The following is a 22,922-nucleotide window of genomic DNA, read 5'->3' as shown; positions in this document are numbered from 1 at the left end:
AAGACCCTCCTGAGATACTGAACCTAACACTGAGTTCTGGTAGACTTTCAAACCTCCACAGCCATGGGTGGGGAGGATATGTTTGTAAATTACTCAGTTTGAGGTATTTTGTCATAGCAGCAAAAACAGACTAAGATACTGAATCATGTTTTTAAAGAGTTATTATAATTTTTTTTTGTTTTTTCGAGACAGGGTTTCTCTGTATTGTTTTGGAGCCTGCCCTGGAACTTGCTCAGTCAAACTCACAGAGATCCACCTGCCTCTGCCTCTCGAGTGCTGGAATTAAAAGCGTGAGCCACCACTGCCCGGCGAATTTTTATATTCTTGATTATTATATTACATGGCAAGCTCAAATCCAAATCTTCCAACTTTACTTAAAGCTCTACAGTTCAATTAGGTCCACAAAGGAAATTAAGTAATCTTTACTAGAGGTAAAGGTTCATTATCTATCTTCATCCCTTGTCACTACAGAACACAAAGAGTAGAATGACTAGTGTAAGTTTTAGTGTTTCTTGCTGGCCATCTCCATTCATGTAAGAATATGACTGAACCTGGGAGATCTGATACACAGAATCCATCTTTGGTCAGACACTCTCTAAAGTTCTTTTCAGTAACCTATCAGTCAGGCTCTACAGTTATATACCTGGGTATATTTTTCCCCACTTCTTTAATCTTATTTTTGCAGCCTCTTTTGTGCCCTAGATTGACTAAATATCCTGAGTACTAGCCCATACCTCATTTACCATGAAAATCAAATAATCACTGGAATTTGCATGTCTCTATATCACAAAACAGGAAACGTCAAGTTCAGTGACTCTATCTTTTTTGGGTAATAGTTCAAAAGTATAATAAATATTATAGACCAAATCACAAGGGGAAAGGATTTTGTGTAAAATTTCCCATTTTATAACATTCTTTGAAGCCAGTTTCGAGTGTCTGGGGTGGTGTGCTCAATAGGAAATATAGCAACTCCCTTTATCTACACTTTTTCTGCTCCACGGTTGATTACCCAGTAGCCACTGTAGACTGAAAAATTAAATGAAAATAGATATAGATTATCAATGTTTTAAGTTGTGTAGTATGATGGGGTCTTGCACTATCTCAGTGGGTCCTGGTGGTACATCAATAATCATTTTGACCAGCATTTCTGTATCATGTATATACTTCCTTGTACACACTTCCTACCCTGTTAGTCACTCTTGGTGAGAAGATCAACTGTTGGTATGACTAGCTGTGTTCAGATAAGCTCCAAATACTAGTCTGCTACTACTACATTTTTAATGTCACTCACGGTGATGGTTATTATCATTATCTGTCAACATGACACTTTCTAGAATAACCTGAGTGTCAATAAGGGACTATAAAGATCAAATTGGCCTGTAGACATGCCTGAGGGGGACTGTCTGGATTATATTGATGGATGTGGGAAGAGTCAGCCTGGGTCTGGGTACTGAACTACATAAGGGTAGAAAAAGGAAGCTGAGCAGCACATGTGTGCACATTCATTCTCTTCCTGCTCTGGACTATGGATGGGAGCAGCTGCTTCAGGTTCCTCCCTGACTTTTCTACAAAACTGGACTGTAAACCGACCTAAAATAAAGCCCGTCTCCCTAAGTAGGTGTTTGTTGGTGTATTTTTATCACCACAACAGAAATAAATGTAGAACACTCACCTCGCTTCGTCTTATCGTATAGGCTCTAGGTTATCATCTCACATCACCATCGTAAAATGAATAAGCACAGTACAACAAACACAATAAGGTATGCTGAGAAACTGTACTCTTATTACAGTATGCCATTATCTTTATTTGTTCGTATTGACAAAGCTACCAATTTTATTATTGTTAATCTTACTGTGCCGAATTTATGAGCTATTATACGCATAAACATATCTATAGCAAACACTAAGCATAGTACAGAGTTCAGTACCATCCTCAGTGTGGGCACCACCTAGGGTGTTTATAATGTATCTCCCACAGAGAAGGAGGGACTAAGAGATGCTTTTCTTCTTGAAAACAAGATAGTCTATAAAAGTCTTTTGACAACGATAGTCTGTTTCCCTTGACTTCCCAAAGCTACTACTAACTCAAGAACAGTGGCTGATTCCTCTTCACAACCTTTCAACATAATCAAAGGTAGCATGCGACATAAATTCATGTCCCCTCCTGAGGAACTTAATAAATTGTTTTCACTTAAAATCATCAACATTTGACTTTTCATATCTAACTTGCCAATGATATAAATGTTTACATATTATACAGATATAACAAGCTGTTCCAAATTAGTGAAAATGGCTGTATTACCAAGAGGAATCTACTTATTCCATGTAATACCCATCAAATTCTGATAACGTTCTTCACAACAAAAATAGAAGAAAAAAATAAAAAAGGTCTTAAGTCAATAACCAAAAAAATCCAGAGCACAAAAAAGCAATGCTGGGGCCATCACAAGACCTAATTTCAAATTTACTACAAAACAGTAATTGTAGAAAAAAAAAAACATAGATCTTGAAACACTGAAACAGAGTAGAAAACTCAGAAGCAAATATGCATCTCAATAGCCACCGAGGTTTCCACAAAGATCCAAACACATTCACTGGAGAAAAACCAGGCCTCTTCAACAAATGGTACTGCGAAAAACTGGCTTTCCACATGTAGAAGAATAAAACTAAGTCCCTGTCTCTCACCTGCACAAAATCAACTCAAAATGGATCAGGGAGCTTCGTTAAGACCTGGAACTCTGAAGTCTAAGAGGGAAGCGTGGGGAGACATTTCAAGTACAGGCATATGATGGTTCAAACTGTCAAGTGTTAAGGATCTAGAATCACCCAGTTAGGAGCTTTTGGGCTTGTCTGTAAGGATGATGTAGATTATACTAACTGACATGGGAAGATTCACCTTAACTATGAGTGTCATTATCCCATGGGTGGAGTTCTGGACTGAATAAAGGACAAACAGCTGAAGACTAACATTCATCTCCCTTTGCTTCCTGACCACGGATGCAATGTAACCAGTTGCCTCAAGCTTTTGCTGCCATTAGTTCCCTGCCAAATTAATTTGCTAGCCAAATCAAACCTTTCTTCCTTAAGCTGCCTTTGTCAGGGTATTCTGTCACATTGACAACACAAATACTAACACAGTCCATAAGCAAAGACCTTATCAAAAGGGTTCCAGCATCTGAGGGAACAACAGCGAGAACTGACAAAAGACAATACATGAAACTATTACGTTTATAAGCAAGGTACAGAATGGGACAAAACGACACCCAAATCAAATAATGCCATTAATAGGTGGGTCAATGAAACTGTAAGACAGTTTTCAGTAAATGAGGTACAAATGAGCAATAAATAATTGAGAAATATTCAAACATCCTAGCCATCGCAGACATGTATATTAAAACTACACTGTTTTCCATCACACACCCCAAAGCAAATGCTGGGGAGGGTGTGAAGGAAGAAACTCTGGATACTGCTGATAAGAGTATACATAACACAGCCACTATAGTCACTAGTAGGAAAGTCTGCCAAAAACACTAGAAAAAGAACTATCATAGGATACGCCTCTCCAGGAAATACATCCCAAAGATTTTAAGGCAGCATACCCAGAGGTACTTGCATGTCTGTTTATTATAGCACAGTTACACAGCTAAATCATAGAAGCAGCCTAATATATGGAGCCAACAGATGAATGAAGAAAATGTGTTTATATAGACATATATATTCATTCATATATATCAAAGTGTAAGTAAGCACACTTGAGGAAGGGTGATGGATGGCTACAGGGAGCCAAATACAAAGTACATGAAAAAGTTGAATAAAAATATATTTATGAAATCCATAATTGTGTATATGCCAAAATATGCCCCCAAAAGGATAAAAGGGCTGGACACATGGCTAAGTAGTTAAAACTGCATGCTAAGAGCTAGAGAGATAGATCAATAGTTAAGGGGGCCTGTTGCTCTTATAGAGGACCCAGGTTCAATTCTCTGTACCCATATAACAGCTCACAATCACCTGTAACTCTAATTCTAGGGGATCTTACACTCTCTTTTGATCTCTGTGGGCACTGAGCATGCATTATGCATACACATAAACACAAGCAAAGCACTCATACACATAAAACAAATTTAGAAAAAGGTTGTTAGAGTTCATGATACTACTCAAGTTCAGTTCCAAGAACCTGCCCATAACTCTTGCTCCAACTCCAAGGAATCTGATGCCCTCTTCTAGACTTTGTGAGCACCCATATATACATATCATACATAAACACACACAGAGGGAGAGGGAGAGACAGACAGACACAACACACACACACATAAATACAAAGAAACCTTTTAATTTTTTAAAATAACTTGATGTTACTTGTTGCTCATGTGCACTGTGTGTAATATGTGGCATGAAAGTTGGCTGTGCCTTTATGAAAGGATACCATTTGGGAAAACAAAGTAGGATAAAGTAAGACAAAAACAGTCCAAGTTCCTACAAAGAGTTGGAATGTTGTTATCACAAATGCAGTAAGATTATTAATATTTCCAACATCAGTTTACAAACACTGAAATACTGAAGTACTCTAGGACACTACCCAGTACCTTTCTTTCACTGACCACACTATCAACTTGAAAAATATTCAACATTTGGTAAACATTACTCATTAGGCTGCTTTTTTCAGGTGGTGAGTCACACAGAATAAGCTGCACAGCTGATGGTGCAACATATGTACATGTTTGTATTTCCCTAAAATGCCTACAAAACATACTAGAGCCCAGATCTAGGTGAAAGGTAAATTATTTGAGGTTTTTATCATACCTTGAAAAACATCACACTAACATTAACCTCAATTGAAATGTTACTGGTTTTATAATAAACATAGGATGTATCAGAGGAAATCCTCAGGCACTGAGTGAAATAAATCAATGTATTAGAGGGAGGGGCAGCTCAGTTACTCAGCACACATCCAACAGAGCAAACCTTTGTTGAAGCAGCCACTTTATCACTATATGCTTACTAAAAGCAAAGACTAGGACAGCCACATCAAAATAGCACAGCCTGTGTCTGGTGGAGTCATGACCCCAGAGTCTGTGCCATTGAAGGCAGAGGAAATGGAGTTTAGAACAGAAAAGAACACTGTTACAAAACCAGGAGTTAGAAGGAAGAACACAGGTGATTAAACACAATTAACTTAGAGAATCAGAGGGCAGTTACCAACCACCAGAACCCTTTAAGGATTCTTTTCCAAAACAGAAAAAGACAATTTTTAAAGAGGAAACAGCAAATGGTTAACTTTTCTAAAAAGAACTGGTTTCGGGCAGCTAGTAAATAACTACAGACATGGGTATCTATATTTTGGGGCAATGACTTTTTACATAGTGTTTCCAAACCACACAAGGCCAAGCAAACAAACAGAACTCCATCCTAGACAGGTGAGATCTGGACAGAGAGTCACACTAAGGAGACGTTTGCTGGGCTGCCTGGGAGATAAGGCTGCAGGGGTGTAGAGGGTTGCACAACCTCAGGCCTTCCTTTCAACAGAGTGGCTGCAGGCAGGCGCTGTCAGGGACTGCTACTCCAACAATGCACCCCCAACACCTGTGAAAGGCAAAAGGCAAGGAGGAGCTAGGACAGAGACAAGCCATCTGCGTGATAATGCAAAGCCACTGTCCCCTCTGCTCTAGTCACAGCAGCTGCCTCCGAGTCACCTTGCTATTTATTCTTCCCTTGAAACACAGATTCTCTCCACACAAGGAGAACCCTTCTAAAACATTAATGACCCCGTCACAGCTGTACCACACGCTCCAGTGATTGTTCATCACACTTGGAATAAAGTATCGATTCCAGAGACGAGCTGTGGAATCTGAACCACTGCGGCCTCAGTGCGCCCTCCCCAGCCTCCCACTGCCTGAGCAGCTGCAGCCCTGCTGCCTCCTTCAGTTCCTGAAGGCAGCCAGGCCTGGTCCTCTTCCAGGCCTCAGGCACCGGCCTGTGCTCCACTCTGTGGGAGGTCTGGTTCTGCTCACCACTTCTCACCATTGGGCTCTCGGCTTTTCTTCTGTAGCTGTGGCAAGGACTGATCAAGGCCCCTCTCCAGTCACGGTCAACATTGCTTACCTGGCTCACAAGCGCTCACCCCTTCATCCCGCCCTCCACTTCCTATGGTAACAGCTACTTTTCAGTTGTCAACTACTATTGATTACTCCTAAAAACACAGCTTTCTCTTCCTAGACCTGCTGTCTTCAACAATCACTAACGTACAGTTTAGTCTCCTGTATGACACCCTAACTTCTGCCTGGAGAACTTCTTTCCCACCTGTTGATTTTCTAAGTTTTCTGAGAAGATTGGTCATGACTTCTGTGTAAGGAGTCACCTGTCTCAAATGATGAGTGTGTGCTCCCGAATACTTTGTGCTCTGAAATTGCTTTAATAGAATAAGAACACTCGAGTTCCTCCTTTCGTTGTTCCTCTTCTGTCTCCTCTACTGGAGGATGTTCTCTAAAACCTTGGCTCTACCAAAGAAAAAGAAAGCTTTGGACAGTGTGATTCCTCTCTGTGGAAAGTTCTCGAACTCTTGGCAGCCTTTTCAACCTGCGATTTGTTCGACCAGAAAAGGTGACAAGATTAATTATTCCCCCACCTTGCCAGAGCCCTGGTCTTATGATTAGCAGCAGGCCGGTCCTCCCATGACTGTGCAGGGTTAAGGATGTGGCCACAGATCAACAAGTTGCTAACCAGCCTGTGAGAAGACTGCCCACTTGACCTTGGCCTCCTTAGCTACTGCTCTGAACAACCAGCAGGGCTGTGTCTGTTTATCTAGATTGTAACAAACCAAGAAGATACTGAGAAGGAGCAACCCACAAATTCCGGTGATTTGGGAGTTTTGTTTGTTTGTTTTACATCTTGAGTTTAACGAATTAATTACCCATATAAAAGCAATGCAATAGAACTGCCTTCAGTTTTTTTGAAAATTGGGTCAGCTGTTGAGAGTCTATGTTTCTGAAGTCTGCATTCTGCTCATTTTGACACTTTGACAACAACTACCGAAGAAAGTATCTACAATCAAGGACAGATGAAAAACATTGCAGTGTTGCTAAATCATTATACTCTCTTTTGCCTCTCACAGCTTATGGGAAAGTTGCTGCTGCTGCGCATAAATGCATATCTCCCCTGACCACAACCAAGCATTCTTGAAATTAAACACACAGCACTAAACATGTAACTCTAAACAAGTGGCTTAAAATCTCTCTGAAATCTTTGTTTAGACGATACACAGATAAAAGTAAAGAATTAGGAAAAGAAATTATTAACTTTTAGTATTTTCCTCCTAAGCATTGCCTCTAAGTACCGTCCACTTATTAAGAGTGACCCACAAAATAACATTAGAACACAGGACAACACAAAATGGAAACTTTAGAGTTATCTATTTTGGTTCGTTCAAACTACACTTGAAACAAAACTTAGCTGGAAAAAGAGTACACTTGGATTTTTCAAAATCAATAAATAGTCTTCCTGGGACACAAATAAGTAACTTTGAAAGTTGACAGGCAGACAGACACTCATAGTATACACACACACACACACACAATTTTAACACAAATATACCAACATTATACTACTTTCTTAAATTTTAGAGCCATGTCATTAGGTGTTTCTTTCAGAAACACTCTTGAGAAGAAAAAATGACAGCACATAGGGAGAAAAGGCCACTTTAAAAACATTAAGCACAGCCGGGCGGTAGTGGCGCACGCCTTTAATCCCAGCACTCGGGAGGCAGAGACAGGTGGATCTCTGTGAGTTCGAGGCCAGGCTGGACTGACAGCCTCCAAAACAATACAGAGAAACCCTGTCTCATAAAACCAAAAAAAAAAAAAAAAACTTAAGTACAACTGCACGAGGACACTTGGGATTGTACCTATCATTTCCCACCCAGGGCATCTTTGGCAGAGGAATGAAACTGGCCTTTCCTGCCAAGGTCACATATTCAAGCAGACAGTGTAGGACATTGCAGTTACATCAAAGTCACTTCTAAATTTTCCAGACAGCTGTCCTGAGATAGAAATGAACTAATTAAATTCCAAGCATTAGGAAAAATAGCTTCTAATCAACCGTCTCATTCCCCGGCTGTTTCAATTGTTCAGCAACTAGGAGAAAGGCTGTGGCGACTGTACTTGCCACACACAACCCTGAGCCTCACAGACGCTAAGAATGGCCAACGATCACGTGAGGAAACACAGGCATGAACACCACAAAAGGGAAGCGATTTGCCAAGTGGCCTATAATTAACTTCCAAGTTTTACAGTAGAGAGTAGTATTGAGGCAAATAGATTAGGAAGACTTTAAAAGGGATTAGTCGTTCACATGAATGACTAACCCTGAATTAAGTTACCTGAGCCAGGTGGGGGGGGGGAAGCCACATAACACAAGCATATATCCTCTCTATACAGATCCCTCTGTTATAGATCCTCCTCCATTACAGGTCCCCTCTATAATAGATCCCCCTCCTTTACAGGTCCCCTCTATTATAGACCCCCCTCCTTTACAGGTCCCCTCTATAATAGATCCCCCTCCATTACAAGTCCCCTCTATTATAGATCCCCCTCCTTTACAGGTCCCCTCTATTACAGATTCCCTCTTCTTCAAGAACAGAGAAGCAACTACAACAGACTTGCTTCTGGAAATGTCCAGACACTGAGCAAGCAATAAAGTCATCCATACAAATCAGACTACCGTAAACAACAAAACCCCAATAGTGGGTTAATGAGGAATAACTAGGAGAGGTAATTCTAAAGTAGCCTTAAATTTTCCAAGGGAGATTTTAACCACTGTGAGTAAAATTCTGCCAAAATGGAAAGGAAGCTGTATGAGAGAGAACACATTTAAGTAATACTAATCAGAATATTTAAAAGTTGACCTTGACCCCAAAATATTTCAGTTACAATAATATCTAAAATAATTCCAAGAAGGAATAGCTTTTATGAGTCCTTATAAAATTATTCAAACACAATGCACAAGAAAACATTAAATTGTATTAACCAATAAAATGATATATTGGAAATATGTGAATGGTTAGTAAAATATAAAAACAAAGTAAAATGCACACTCTAGGAAAGTTTTATTACCTAAATTAACAATGTTTGTGTATTTTGCCCGAAATTCTGTGGTAGTTACTAAAATATGTCACTAAAGTCCTTTGCCACAGAACTTGAAAGAGTAGAGCTAGTGTGATGATGGTGACACCGGCTGTTAATCCCAACACTGGGGAGCCAGAGGGGGGTAGATCTTTGTGAGTTCGAGGACAGCCTGGTCTACAGGAAGAGTTCCAGGACAACCAGGGCTACACAGAGAAACCCTGTCTCAAAAAAACCGAAAAAAAGAAAAAAACGAATAGTGTGACACCACTTCCCATTGAGTCTCTGTGTGGACTTGTGTGTGCTGCCCCAATGCTGCTGCTGATGGATTGAGAGACTTGCAGATGAGGGTGGGAAGGATTAGTGACATTCACCTGGCTGGACGCTGGGGAAAGCCATCCCTGAAGCAGAAGCCAGGGGCATGCAGGCACTTTGGTAGACAGCCACAGCTGAGCTCCCCGGCAACAGCTGCAAGCTGAGTGAGTGTGACATCTGACCAGAGCCACATGAGAAACTCCAAGTGTGAACTGGCCGTGACAGCAGTTCCCAGATTCCTGACCCACGGTGTCATGGTCAAAATAAAGCGGCCATCTTAAGCCCCTGGGTTCCTGACATTAGTTAAGCAGCAGGCATGGTAACCAGAGCGAGGGCTGTAGCTGAAGAAGAAACTCTTGAGTGTGGGTGAGATGGTGGAACACAGACTCGAGCCATGGTATCTACGTTCAAATTTAAATGTATTATAGAACAGTATGTCAAAAGTTCAGGTTCAAATCGTTTACCTTTTCAACCAATCTAAACACACCTCACCTTTCTGTCATTCCCTCAGGTTTTAATAAACATTAACTGAACACTTACTCTATCCTGGATGCCAACCGAAGGTGCCACTTATGAAAGTAATTAAGACACTATGGGTACTGTCACAATATCGCAGAATCAAACACCAAGCAACCTACAAGCATGTAAATACAAAAGGTACAAGTACATGCTGACGCAGTAAAAGGGACTCTGAGAGAGCTGACAACAAGACACAGTCACATTGGCGGGGATCTGAAGGCTGAGGGGAGTAAAAAAAAATTATGCCTTTAGAGAAGAGAGCTTGATGATGGAAAAGGGCTAAAAGACATAAAACAGAATGGAAAAGGCTAAAACATAAGACACAACCAGCCCTACTGGCCGTTAGGAATCACGATCTTTATGTGGGGGTGAGGGGAAGTCAAGTTTTGCAGGGTTTCGAACAAGGTAATGGAATACTGAAATTTTCATTTCAAAGGATTAATGTGGCTCTTAGCTTTGTATCATTGTGACAAAATACCTGACATTATCCATTTATAAGAATCAAAACATGAACTGTGCGATGGTGGAGCACACCTGTAATGCCAGCACGAGAGACAGAGACAGGAGGATGTCTGTGAGTTCCAGGACATTGAGGGCTACATAGAGGAAACCTTGTCTTGTAAGAGGAAGGAAGGAAGGAAGGAAGGAAGGAAGGAAGGAGAGAAGAAAGGAAGCCCTTGGCTCATTTCCAAAGTTTATACTTCCTGTCACCTGGCACTGTTACTTTGGGGCTATAAAAGCATAGTACCTCTTAGCAGGAATGTGTAAGTCAGAAAAGCGCCAAGTTCATGGCTCCAGAAAACAGAAAACAGAGACACAGCCAATAGCTTCTCCAAATCATGTCCTTAATGCCCTGACTTCCTTATACTAGCTCCTATCACCTAAGAATTTTACCCCTTCAGGAGTGTCACAAGCAGAAGAACAAGGCCTTTGAAAAGACATCCAATATCCAAACTATAGCATTATCCAGTACAGGGTTTTATATATTGACAACACCATCCTAGATGTATTAAATGCAAGTAGAATAAACAGCCCACTTCATATGCCACTTCTATGCCTATAACACAAGAGAAAGTTATTTTGTATACAAGCATAGTGCATGTGTGTGCATCTCGTGTATGCATGGTGTGTGTGTGTGTGTGTGTGTGTCTGTCTGTCTGTCTGTCTGTCTGTCTGTCCGTGTGGTGGGGTCCTAGCTGCACCTAACCAATGCTGGTTTTACTTCCTATTGTCTGTCACGCCAAGCTTTCTACCTAGCCACTGGGAATCCTAACTCAGACCCTCAGGTTTGTGCAGCAGGCATTTTATAGATACCTAGAAGTCCCTAAACAAGACAGCACTAAGATCTTACTATGAGGAAGGCAGTGTTCCAAAGGGAAATGTCTATATCGCACAGACTCAGAGTCTCTAGGTTGAAGAAAGGAAGCATAGTTACACAGTTTGAGAAAGTGGGGACTTTCTCAAAGTTATTTTATCTGCATACTGCTTTATAGCTTAATAAAACACTGAACAGGAGGAAGGTAATTTAGATACAATGGAGTTGGTACAGAAGGATTCTTACATTGCTTTATAGCCTCAGTTAAAAAGGGCAGACTATGAGAAGAATGCTTAAACCATACATAGGGGGTAAAGAACAATCCTCATAGAATAATGTCTAACCTGAGTCTAGAAGAATGAGGAATGAGAAAGGAGCAGGGATGTGGACCAGCAGAGAAGAACAGGGCTCTCCTAAGACAGAGATCCATGCTCCCAAGACAGATTCAGGCATATCACAGGCCTTCAAAGCACAAAAAGTTTAACACAGCTATAGGCTTGGGGCTTCTGGAAGACACAGCTTGGACAATGCAGGAGTCAGATCACTCAGGGCCATGTCCACACAAAGTTCACATTCTGCTCTAAAAGCAAGAGCTCACCGCTGAACAGTTAAAAAGGAGAGAGCCAAAAATGGTCATGCATTCTAAAGAACTCTGTGGCTTCAGTGTCAGAAAAGAGATTGGGGACAAGATTGGAACCAAGTCACCAGAGTACAGGAGGGAGTTAACGAAGACAGGACGAAGACAGGCTTCACAGTTAAGACTACTTCCTGTTCTTCCAGAGGACACAACACAGATCTCCAGGACCCAAACTCACAATGAACCGTAACTACAGCTCCAGGGAATCCTGAGCTCTTTTCTGGTCCCCACAGGCACCTGTATATATATGACACACATTCACTCACTCACTTACTCACACACACACACACACACACACACACACACACACACAGATAGAAATAAAATGTTAAGATCCAAGAGGGAAAAGGTGGAGGCAGGCGGAAAGGAAATGGCAGCAGGAATGAAGAAAAGCCTAGCAGGATACAAAATGCCCTTAGGAGGTGGGGCCGAAATGCGGGGGTAAAAGAACTCAGGCACGGCCTGAGGTTCTGAACTGGGTCCCACTGATGGAAGCAGGGGCTCCGAAAGCAGAAAAATAAGCTCTGGGGAGGAAGAGAACAGAAACAGGAATCCATTTAAAAAATTTAAGGAGAGGACATCCTGCTAGAGCTGGCCATGAGAGGCAGTTTAATAGTAAAAGTAGGAAGAGCAATGGGTTCAGATGGAGGCTACCTGAACCCCAGGAGTAAATGAGTCAATGTTAGCTAATGCCAGAGAGTGGGGGACAACGACAATAGAGTAATGACTCCAAGTCAGGAAGAAAAGAGGAGTACACAGGAGTACGCCATATCGCCACTAAAACTGAGCACCAGATCAAATCACTGCTTTTCTAGAGTTTCCATTGCTTATTCACGCAGAGTGGGAACCTTCCCTTATAAGTCCTACAAGAAGCTCCCACTGCAACTAAGTTTCTTTTCTTCCCTCACCCGGGAGAATTGGATTCTGTGCGATGTTGGCTTGCTCGTCTAGGGGACTTTTTCCTCCCACTCAGCTCCCACAGTGAGCTCTCCACACAGACATTAAGTTCTTCCAAAGGGATGGCCAGACCTGACAACTCCTCACTCCTAGAGCCTCCCATCCCACAGGGAGAACATGCAAATAAGCTACAGTATTAGGCTCCCATCCACCCAGCTGTGCCAGGGCCTTCTGTCATCATTACCTTTTTGATAAGATGACAAATGTAAAGACTATAAAAGAGCTGTAGGCTCTAGAACCAGACTGATGGATGTTTAAATCCCACTTCCAACATTTTGTAGCTCAGTGACTCTGAGAATGTTACTGAATCTCTCTAACTTTCACTGTTCTCATGGGACACTATACTACAGTGGTTCTCAACCTGTGGGTCGTGACCACTTTGGAGGTCAAACAGCCCTTTCACAGGAGTGGGATATTAGATATCCTGCATATCAAATATTTACATTACAATTCATAGCAGTAGCAAAATGACAGTTATGAAGTAGCATGAGAATAATTTTATGGTTGAGGTCACCACAGCATGAGGAACTGTATTAAAGGGTCACAGCATTAGGAAGGTTGAGAACCACTGCTTCTGCTACCTAGAGCTTGCAATGCAATGAGTTGTTCCTGTTCACTTGGATCTACTGCAATCGGAAGGTCGACTGCACAACTGCCAACAAAAACAGATCCATTCACATTTGGCAATCATCTCCCTATTGGGAAAGGTGATGGTCAGTTTCAGTCATCAACCTGCTGGGACTCAAACACCTGAGATGGAAGACTGCTCCTTCCCATTTATTTTATAGTGTGTGTGTGTGTGTGTGTGTGTGTGTGTGTGTGTGTGTGTGTGTGTGTGCATGCTGCGCATGCAGCTGCAGGGAGGCATGTGGTGGTGTTATACACATATGGACTTACTTGATAGAAAACCATATCAATCCCTTTCACATTTTTTTTAAACAGGATCTCTTAATAAACCAGGGACCCACCTATCTGTGCCTCCCTAGCAGTGGAGTTACAGAGCTGTGGCACAGTGTCCTGCCTTTATGCAGGTGCCTGGGCAACAAACTCAGGTCCTCATGCTTGTCCAGCAAGCCCTGCAGCCCCTGGTCCACCTCCTGCCCTCCTTCCCTTTTAAAGGCATCATTATTAAGTTCTGGGAGAACATCACATCTCTGTTCTCTTCTTGGTCAATCAGCTTCTCCCTCACAAGTTCTTTCATATGACCCACACTCCATATGCAAGCACATTGATATAACCAGTTCTCCTCTCTCTGTTATCTGTCCAGGTAACCTCATCCAGGCTTCAGGCACCAAATATTACCTACATATTATCAACGTTCCAAATAATAGCTTCTACTCAGATCTCGCTTCTGATGCCAGATACTAAGTACCTATAAAGTGTTTCATGAATATCTCAGTAGCATTTTACACTGTCTTCCAAACTCCTCCTCATTCTTTCCAAACCTAGTCCTCCTACCGTGTTTCTCGTCTTCTTGAATGGAAAACTCAGTTTTCTGTTTGGACTCAAATCTTGAATCACCTTTAATTCTTTTACTCTGACACCACAACCAACTAGTAAATCCAGTAAATTCTGCCAGCTCTATCACTGCAATATCTTCAAAATTCAAGCACTTCAAACCATACACCTCTATTTATCACTTTAATTCAACTAACCCTTTCCTGCTTGGAATAATGTCGTTGTCTTCAAACTGATCTTTTTACTTCTCCTTCATCTTCACAACACATTCTGCACAGAGACTGGAATTCCCTCCAAACAGACAGTCATAGCTGGCTGTTCTCCATTCAGTATTTCCCTGAAGTTTCCCATCTTACTCAGATGAAAGGTAAGCTCTCTATGACCTTAAATCCTGTCTTTTGTCCTCTTACCACACGCACTGTACCTGCCATACACCAACAATGTGGGTCTCCGGGCCATCCCTGGCACACCCCAGGCAGTCTCTGCCTCTGGAACACTGTTGGGGTTTTCTTAGATGTGCATATGGTCCGTTCCATGGCTGTCTTATGAAGGTCTTAACTGGGAAGGGACTTTGGAAAAGCCATCATTTCTAATAAAACCCCTCAAATGATGAACTTAATAACAATCCCTCTTTGGTATTTGCCAAATTTGCATTGCTCCCCCCGCCCCCACAGCCCTCATTGCCTCTAATATACTAAATAATTTACATACATCTTCTTCATAGCCTAGCATATAAACTCCACAAAGCCAGGGACTATGCTATCTTCCTGCCTTATTTACTACAGACAGCAGTACCTATAATACAGAGGGGGCTAACCCACAAGTCAACTAACACGAAATACTAAATATGGATGAGAGCAATTAGATGGAAGACTTGGAGTCGATGACTGTTCTCAATATTTGTGAGTACGTACACAGTCCAAGCAAAACTATCCCAAAAGGGATGGTGTACGTGGGATGGCTGAAAGCCAGAGAATGGTAAATACTGGACACTATATTCCTACAGACACGGAATTATCATTTTATGAAAGAACCTAATGTGAGAGGCTTCATTTCAGTTTAGCATGTAAAACACTTGTAGCAAAATAAATGGGAACAAAATAGGCACTTTTTCAGCTGTAGGGTTTGAGAGTGAAGCTCAACACAATGATGAGCATCTTCCAGCCCTGCCTTCCATCAGCACCATGTAAAGAAGAAACATTCTTTAAGCGTCAGCCAAACTGTCATGAACGAACCAAAACAAAATCAGCAAAAATCATATTTTCCCTGAAGTTAATGTAGCAATTATTTTAAGAGGGTACTTAGAGATATTCAGCTTCCAACAACTGCAACGTACATATTCTGAAACACGCGTTTGTGTGCGTGTCTGTGTATACATATATAAATAATGCATGTATGCACATTAACAAGTATACCTAGATTTACTATTTTTGATTAAACATAGAGAAAAAAAGTATGATGAATAAAAGATTAGTTGGTTCCTAGAATGATCTTAAAAGAATCTCCCACAGAACAAGAGAAAGGAAAAAGGTAAGTATCTAACCATTTTAAAAGACCTTTTATCAAGAAAACTGAAAACAAACAAACAAAAAAAATACTTCCAGCAAGGCTGTAAAAAGGTTTCTTGAAAGTACTTAATATGCCTAGAGTATCTCCCGGTCCAGGTCTAGCGCAAAAACAAAACAAAACACAAGCTAGCAAATAGGGTAATTCTAAGAAACCAGTGCCAGTGGTCTGTCTCCGTTGTCCATCCCAAACCCTTACTAAAATGCTGAGAACTCAAGCTTTGCTCAATAAGATTAAAAAGGTCCATCTGCATTAAGACTTAAAGGAAAAGAATTTCAGCTACACTTCTTTACCCATGAAGATTGGGTGACTTAGATTTACTAAGGGAATATTTTCCTTCTGGCCGCTAGGTCACTGGTTCTAGGGTGACTATAGTAACAGTCATTTTAGGATACTACCATGTAGCAGCTGCTCTCCTCACAACGTGTAGAAGAAATGTGTTGCTTGCTGCTATTAATACCCATTGGGCAGGTGTACACATTCCAAGTCACACGCATCTGCCCATCTCCTGCACTTCTGAACAGTGTGCTAAGAGCCACAGCAGCTGCTGCCCTTAGCTAGTCCGTTAGCCGGCTCAATTCTCCCTTTGTGTTATCCATAGCACTAAATGTTAGTATTTCATATTTACAGCACAGTTTTCTATCTAAATCAAAATCACGAAGGAAAGGCATTTGTGGGTGGCTTCTGCAAAGCAAAGATGGCAACAACTCATCTTTCTTCTTCGAAGAATGTGACAAAGGCCAAACATGCTGAGGAGACATTTAAGAGAACCTAGGGTATGGGAGGCATTGCAGGCATCCGAACTATATGCAAGCAATGCAAGTCACTGGGAAATGCATTTCTAAAAATGTATGTACGAAACATACATATACCTCAGCAATAAAGTCAGGTAACTTCCCCTCTGTGTCCTTCTGTATGCTGTAAACATGTTTCTCTTATTGGTTGATGAATAAAGCTGTTTTAGCCAATAGACAAATAGGATATAGCCAGGCAGGAAGTATAGGCAGGGCTACCAGACTATGAAAATTCTGGGAAGAGGAACTCAGAAAGTTAATTCAAGAGGGAGATGCCATGTAGCTACAGGGACATCCAGGCATTCTCCAGTAAGCCAAGACCATATGGAGATACACAGATTAACAATGTTCAGTGCCCAGTGCATCTACAGCTTGACTCTTCACCATAGTAACCAGAAAGCACATGGGAACTACTACCCTATAAAGTCATCCCCCCAAGAAGAATTCCCCTACCCAATCACGACATAGAGATCCTGTCACTGTCTAATTGCTGAGGCCTCCACTGAAATAGTGCTGATACCTACTCATCACCCGTGGCCACATCTTCAGTCCCTGAAAGACTCTTCGCTGCTCCAAGTCTGAAAGTCCTTCTGCCTCCCAAATTCCTGTCTTCTGTCAAAGAACACAGCAACTCCTCTCAGAAGAGTTCACTCAACCAGGCATGATTCCAACTCGCAATTAATATGCATTTTTAATGTTTGTGTAAAATGCTTAATACTGATTTGCTTTACATTCTTAAATGATGTTAAATAATGCACCAAGCAGATGGCACAAACTCAAATGTAAAAATGCCACTAATAGGTCTTTAAATATATGCCCCCTCCCCCCAAAGGTTTGGAGCAGTCTGGAAGTCAAGGCTTGCCACATTTGCTTAAGTCAAAAATCTTATCAGGCCAAGCAGTGGTGGCGCACGCCTTTAATCCCAGCACTCAGGAGGCAGAGGGAGGTGGATCTCTGTGAGTTTGAGTCCAGTCTGGTCTACAGAACTAGTTCCAAGACAGTCAAGGCTACACAAAGAAACCCTGTCTCAATAAAATAAAATAAAAATCTTATCATATGAGAAAGAGAAAGCAAGCAACATCTCCCTGCCTATTTTTGCTGTCATGGTTGTTGTTTGTGTTTGTTTTCGGTATTGTGGATCAAACCTAAAGCAGCACAGAAGCTAAGTAAGCACTTCACCACTGAGTTATACTTCCAGTACCTACACACACATACTCACACACTCACACATTCACACACTCACACACACTCACACTCACACTCACACTCACACACTCATACACTCACTCACACACACTCACACACACTCACTCACACACACTCACACACACTCACGCACTCACACACTCACACACACACACACACACACACACCTTTTGTTTAAAATCTGGAGACAGGGTCTCACTAAGTTGCCCGGGCTGGCTTTGAACTCACAAAGTTATTCCAGTAAGTCTTGAACTTATGCTCTGTCTGCCTCAATCTCCCAAGCAGCTTTTGCCCTGTTCAGTAAGGTAGCAACCACACAGACATGGCTTTACTGGAACACTGGTGGATTCGCCACAGATCACTGTCTAAAATTAAATTTCACCAATGAGAAGATTCAGGTACAGATGGCCGGGAAACAGAGGCATCTGAATATAAAGATGGCCAGATTTTACAATTTAGGATCACATCAGAAATATTACAACCACAATCTTGTATTCTACCAAATGGAAAAGGATCTAAATTTGCATAAGCTAAAAGTTTGCTTAAACTCTTTCAGATCTAATAACATAACACATGTAGCCTATTTCAGTTATCTGCTTTAAGTCTTCATGTTTTAAATGTAAAAATGCTCAGAGTAAGCCCTGAGGTGGTGGAGCACACCTTTAATCCCAGGGCTGCAGAGGTAGAGGCAGGCAGAGCTCCATGAGTTCAAGGCTATCCTGGTCTACAAAACTAGTTCCAGGACATACAGGGCTGTTATACAGAGACACCCTGTCTTGAAACCCACCTCCCAAAAAAATCAATGCTCAGAGCAAAATTGGACACCCAAGCTTTCTAAGGTGACCTCAGGTTCTTTACAAATTCAGTAACCACTGAGCAAATATCTGGAATATGTTAAATAGGCAGAAATTAACAGAATCATATGGAAACTCCTTTCTTCCCATAAATTAACTACTCGACTACAAAGTAATGCATTAGTGCTATGTAGAAAAGCTAAAACCCAGGAAGAGACACACAGAGTGTGTAGATAAGGCTCAACTTTTAAAAGGTGATCACAGATGGGGCTGGAGAGATGGCTCAGAAGTTAAGAGCACACTGGCTGCTCTTGCAGAGGCCCTGAGTTCAATTCCCACTAACCACATGGTGGCTCACAACCATCTATAATGAGATCTGGTGCCCTCTTCTGGGGTCCAGGCAGGACACTGTATACCTAATAAAAGATGGTCGCAGAGACTGGGGAGGTGGCTCAGCTGGTAAGAACCTGCTGCACAAGTCGGAGACCCAAGTTCAAATGCCTTAACTAAACGCGCATATCCATGCCTCTAACCCCAACACTGAGGAGCAGAGACAGGGGAACTCAGCCAGACAGCCGATGTGAAACAACAAGCTTCAGGTTCAGTAAGTCTCAAAGGAATAAGGAGGACGGTGATGGAACAGAGCACCCAATGTCCTCCTCGGGGCTCCGTGCAAGTGCACAGGCCTGCAAACCCGTGCACATACATGAACACATGTGCACACATACAAAGACGCCCAGTGAAGACCACAAAGGATGATAAGCTAACACGGCTCCAAAGGTAGGGGTGGCAGATGGCGCAAGTAAAGGAACAGGTAGGGGAATCCGCTAGACACAGGGCACGAGCACAAGGCCCGAGTGGAAGCATGCCTGGCATTCTGGACTTCACAGGCGCTGTGGGTATTTGAAATAATGCCGATTTCTTGCTGTGGAAAGCCCTGCCAGTTGCTTTGGGAGGTCAGGCACACTGATGTTACAAAGGCGGCAGACACGATCCAGACACTCAAAGGAGTTGTTGGTTTGTGCAAAACAGGACTACTCACCCCACTTGTTCCTTCTCCCCTCTTCTCGTTACCACTGAAAACACCAACTTCCTAAAACTAACTTTTGCTGACAAGAAGCAGAGAAAATTGCTTTGGCACAAGGGCCCAGTGGAAGGAAATCAAACTGCTGGGCGGTATAGCCCTCCAGGAGTACCCAACCTTGAGCTGGTGGTTATATCCAGCACTTAGTAGGTAAGGGATAGAACTGGACATAGTAGGACCACGATGTTAATCTCAGAACTAAGGAAGTAGGAGCTTTAGGATTAAAAATTCAAGGCCAATCTGGGGTACTTAGCCAGCTCATGGCCAGACCAAGCTACACAGCAAGATCCTGACTGTAAACAGCTAAGCGTGACTTGGTATTCGTGTTTACCTCTCATTAGATGCTACTGTGTACTATTTTTTGAACACATTTGCTCTCACAATGACGTCTCTGGAGCAAGGCCCATATTTGGGGGGTGTCGGAGTCCCACCACAAGGCTCTGCACACGACAGCAGCACTATCTCTACCAAGGGTGATGTCATAGAAACCACCACAAACAAGCAGCCTCACTCCTCCCGCCTTAAATCTCCATCAGCGGATAAATCCTAAAAACAGACACCACAGTCTCTCCCGAGCGTTTGAATAATCTCAGTCATTTGGGCCAAGCTCCTGTTTGTGTAACATTCCAGTCTTTCTAAGTCTCTCTCCCTGCATTTTCAGTTGGGCATGGTACACACTTCCAGACTAGACCCCAGCAATGGAGAGGCCACAAAACCTACAGGAACCACACTGTTCAGAGCCGGGTCAAATTCACTTCAGCCAGTCTGTGCAACCTCTCGTCTGAAAACTCCCCAATTCAGACATCCAGACAGTCTAGCAAGACAAGCAGGCAGGAAGGGAACAATTTCAGGGCAGGAAAGATTTGAAGACGAATTTTAAAAACATCTGAGCAGGGGCCTGGAGGATGAGGTAAAGCGTCACCGAAGAGTTGGCACCCGAACAGACAGGGTTTTGAAAGATGAATAGGCCCAGGACAATCAGACATGGGATCAAAGGGCATTCAGGATTGTGCAAAACACTGGCAGAAACGCGACAGACTGAAAAACCATGAAGGAGGGCTGCTATGTTTCTCAAGCTTTCCAAGAAAAAAAAAAAAAAAACCAACAGGCTCTCCGAAGGAGGGTGGAGGGGAGGAAAGTTCCGCGGGCAGACTGTTGGGTTGAAACCTCTCCTTGCTCCCTGTTGGCTTTGTTGGGCTCTTTCTGTTTTGTTTCTCTCTTGAGGAAATAAAAGCACTGTGCTGGCTTAAAATTTAGCAGAGAAAAGGACTTTAACTTTAGTGTAAGAAGCTGACAAGTGGGCAAGAGTTAATTTTTTTTAATTCACACTTCTTTCGATATATAGAGGGAACTCGGTTAAAATACAGGAATCACAGCCCTGACATACTTATCTCAACCCTTCTCTTCACCAGCACCACAAATATTTATTTTATGCTCACTGTCTGTTAGTTTCTGGGATGCCAGGCCAGTGAGGCCGTCTCTCTGCTCTCCTCAGAGCAAGCTCTTGCATGCAAGCCACAGAAGAAATAATCAGAGGGCAATCCGCCTCATTCCTCCCGCAGTTGCCAACCAAAACCTGAAGCTCAAGGCAGAGTTAACCAGCCAATAAACCAGTGTGGGCAAAAACACACTTAATAACAAGTACGACGGCAGTAATTGCTAGAGGGCCTGGGGAAGCGGGCCCGGTCACCTCTTCTCTTGCTAGGGAGCTTAGAGCGGAACCTCCACCCTGGTGCTTTGGCATGGTGAATGGGCTGAGTGGGCAGAGGGCAGTGGAAGTTACCTGGGAGCTCAGGTAGATTTTGAGGCACTCCTCACACACCGCCTTCTTGCAGCAGGGCAGGGGCTTGATGGGCTTGTCTTCCAGGCACACCCGGCACATCAGCACCATGAGGGGCGCGTAGGGGTCCCCTACCCCGCCCAGGCCAGAGTAGGGTGGAGCTCCTAATAGGCCAGGCACGGAGAAGGGCTCCGGAGCCAGGTAGAACTCCAGCTCGATGCTGCCGCCGTCGAGGGAGAGGGGGTCAGCCGGGAGCGACAAGGGAGAGCTGGGGAAGGAGGGAGGCGGGCTGGCGGGAATCGGCCCCGGCGGTGCTCGAGGTGGGGACTCCGGCGGCGACAATGACTCGGCGGCGGGGGCCTCGGGCAGGTCGCTCTCCACGCAGTACACGGAGCAGAAGACTTGCGGCTTGGCGGGGGGCGGGTGTCGCTGGGCGAGCACGTCCAGGAGCAGCCCGTCGGGGGGCTGCTGACCGGGGGTCGCCTCCCGTGGCCCCGCTCCCTCGGCCTCGCGCTCCAGCTGCAGTTCCAAACTCTGGGGGTCGAGGGGCCCGGTGAGTGGCAGTCCCGTGGGCGGCCCCGCCGTGGCCCGATTGCTCGCAGGTTCCTGGGCGCTCGCGTCCACGCAGCCCGGGTCTCTTCCGCAGCCGCCACTGCTCGCCTCCGAGGAGGAGGAGGCGGCGGCGGAGGCGCGCGGCCCGGGAGCCCCGGCGCGGTCCCCTCGCGGCCTGGGGGACTCGGGCTGGCCCGCTGAGCCCCCGGCAGGGACCCGCGCCTCCCAGGGCCCGCCGCCGCCGCTCACCGTGCTCTGCTCCTCGCCCATCGCCGCCCGCGGCCCGCGCCGCCGCCGCCCATCCAGCCGCCGGGACCCCCAGCCGGCGCCGGGCAGCGCGGGCAGCGGCTCGCCTCCACTCGCGGCTGCGCTTCTGCTTCCGGGTCCCTCCTCCGGGGCCGGGACGCCCCAAGCTCCCTCCGGGGAGCCCGTGCTCCCGGGCCGCAGCGCGCGGGCAGCCGGCTCCTCCTCCTCCTCGTCGTCGTCGTCGTCCTCTAGCGCGGCAGGGCACTGCCTCGGGGACGCCGAGGGCCTCAGGCTGCGGTGACCCGGCCCGCGCCTGCAGGTCGGGGCGGTGCCGCGAGTCCGCGAGCCCCGGGCAGGGCGGAGGAGTCCCGGGGGGAGGAGGCGACCGTCACTGCCGCGCCATCCCTGTCCCCGCGGCGGGGAGTGCGGCCGACGAGCCGAGGGGTCGCGGGGCCTGTGGCGTCACCGAGAGGTGACCGAGCGGCAGGCAGCCGCTGGTGCCCCCGAGGGAGAGGCGGGAGCGGGCGACCCCCCTCTCCTCGTGCTTCACCTAGGGCCCTGCTCCCTCCCCCTCACCCCACCC

General features: G+C 44.4%; 1 protein-coding gene across 1 annotated transcript in view; it reads right to left on the bottom strand.

Moving 5' to 3' along the window:
• The window catches only part of Rnf217 (ring finger protein 217), a 123,400-nt gene extending 101,022 nt beyond the window's left edge, over window positions 1-22,378 (bottom strand). Inside the window, exon 1 of the mRNA XM_021223938.2 lies at window positions 21,545-22,378. Within this exon, the coding sequence (XP_021079597.1) occupies window positions 21,545-22,363 (819 nt within the window). The 5' untranslated portion in view covers window positions 22,364-22,378. The remainder of the gene's footprint in view (window positions 1-21,544) is intronic.
• Between the last annotated feature and the right edge of the window lie 544 nt (window positions 22,379-22,922).

The sequence above is a fragment of the Mesocricetus auratus genome, unplaced genomic scaffold (genome assembly GCF_017639785.1).
Source record: "Mesocricetus auratus isolate SY011 unplaced genomic scaffold, BCM_Maur_2.0 Super-Scaffold_100018, whole genome shotgun sequence".
Lineage (NCBI taxonomy): Eukaryota > Metazoa > Chordata > Mammalia > Rodentia > Cricetidae > Mesocricetus > Mesocricetus auratus.
This window is presented reverse-complemented; position numbering and strand designations above follow the sequence as displayed.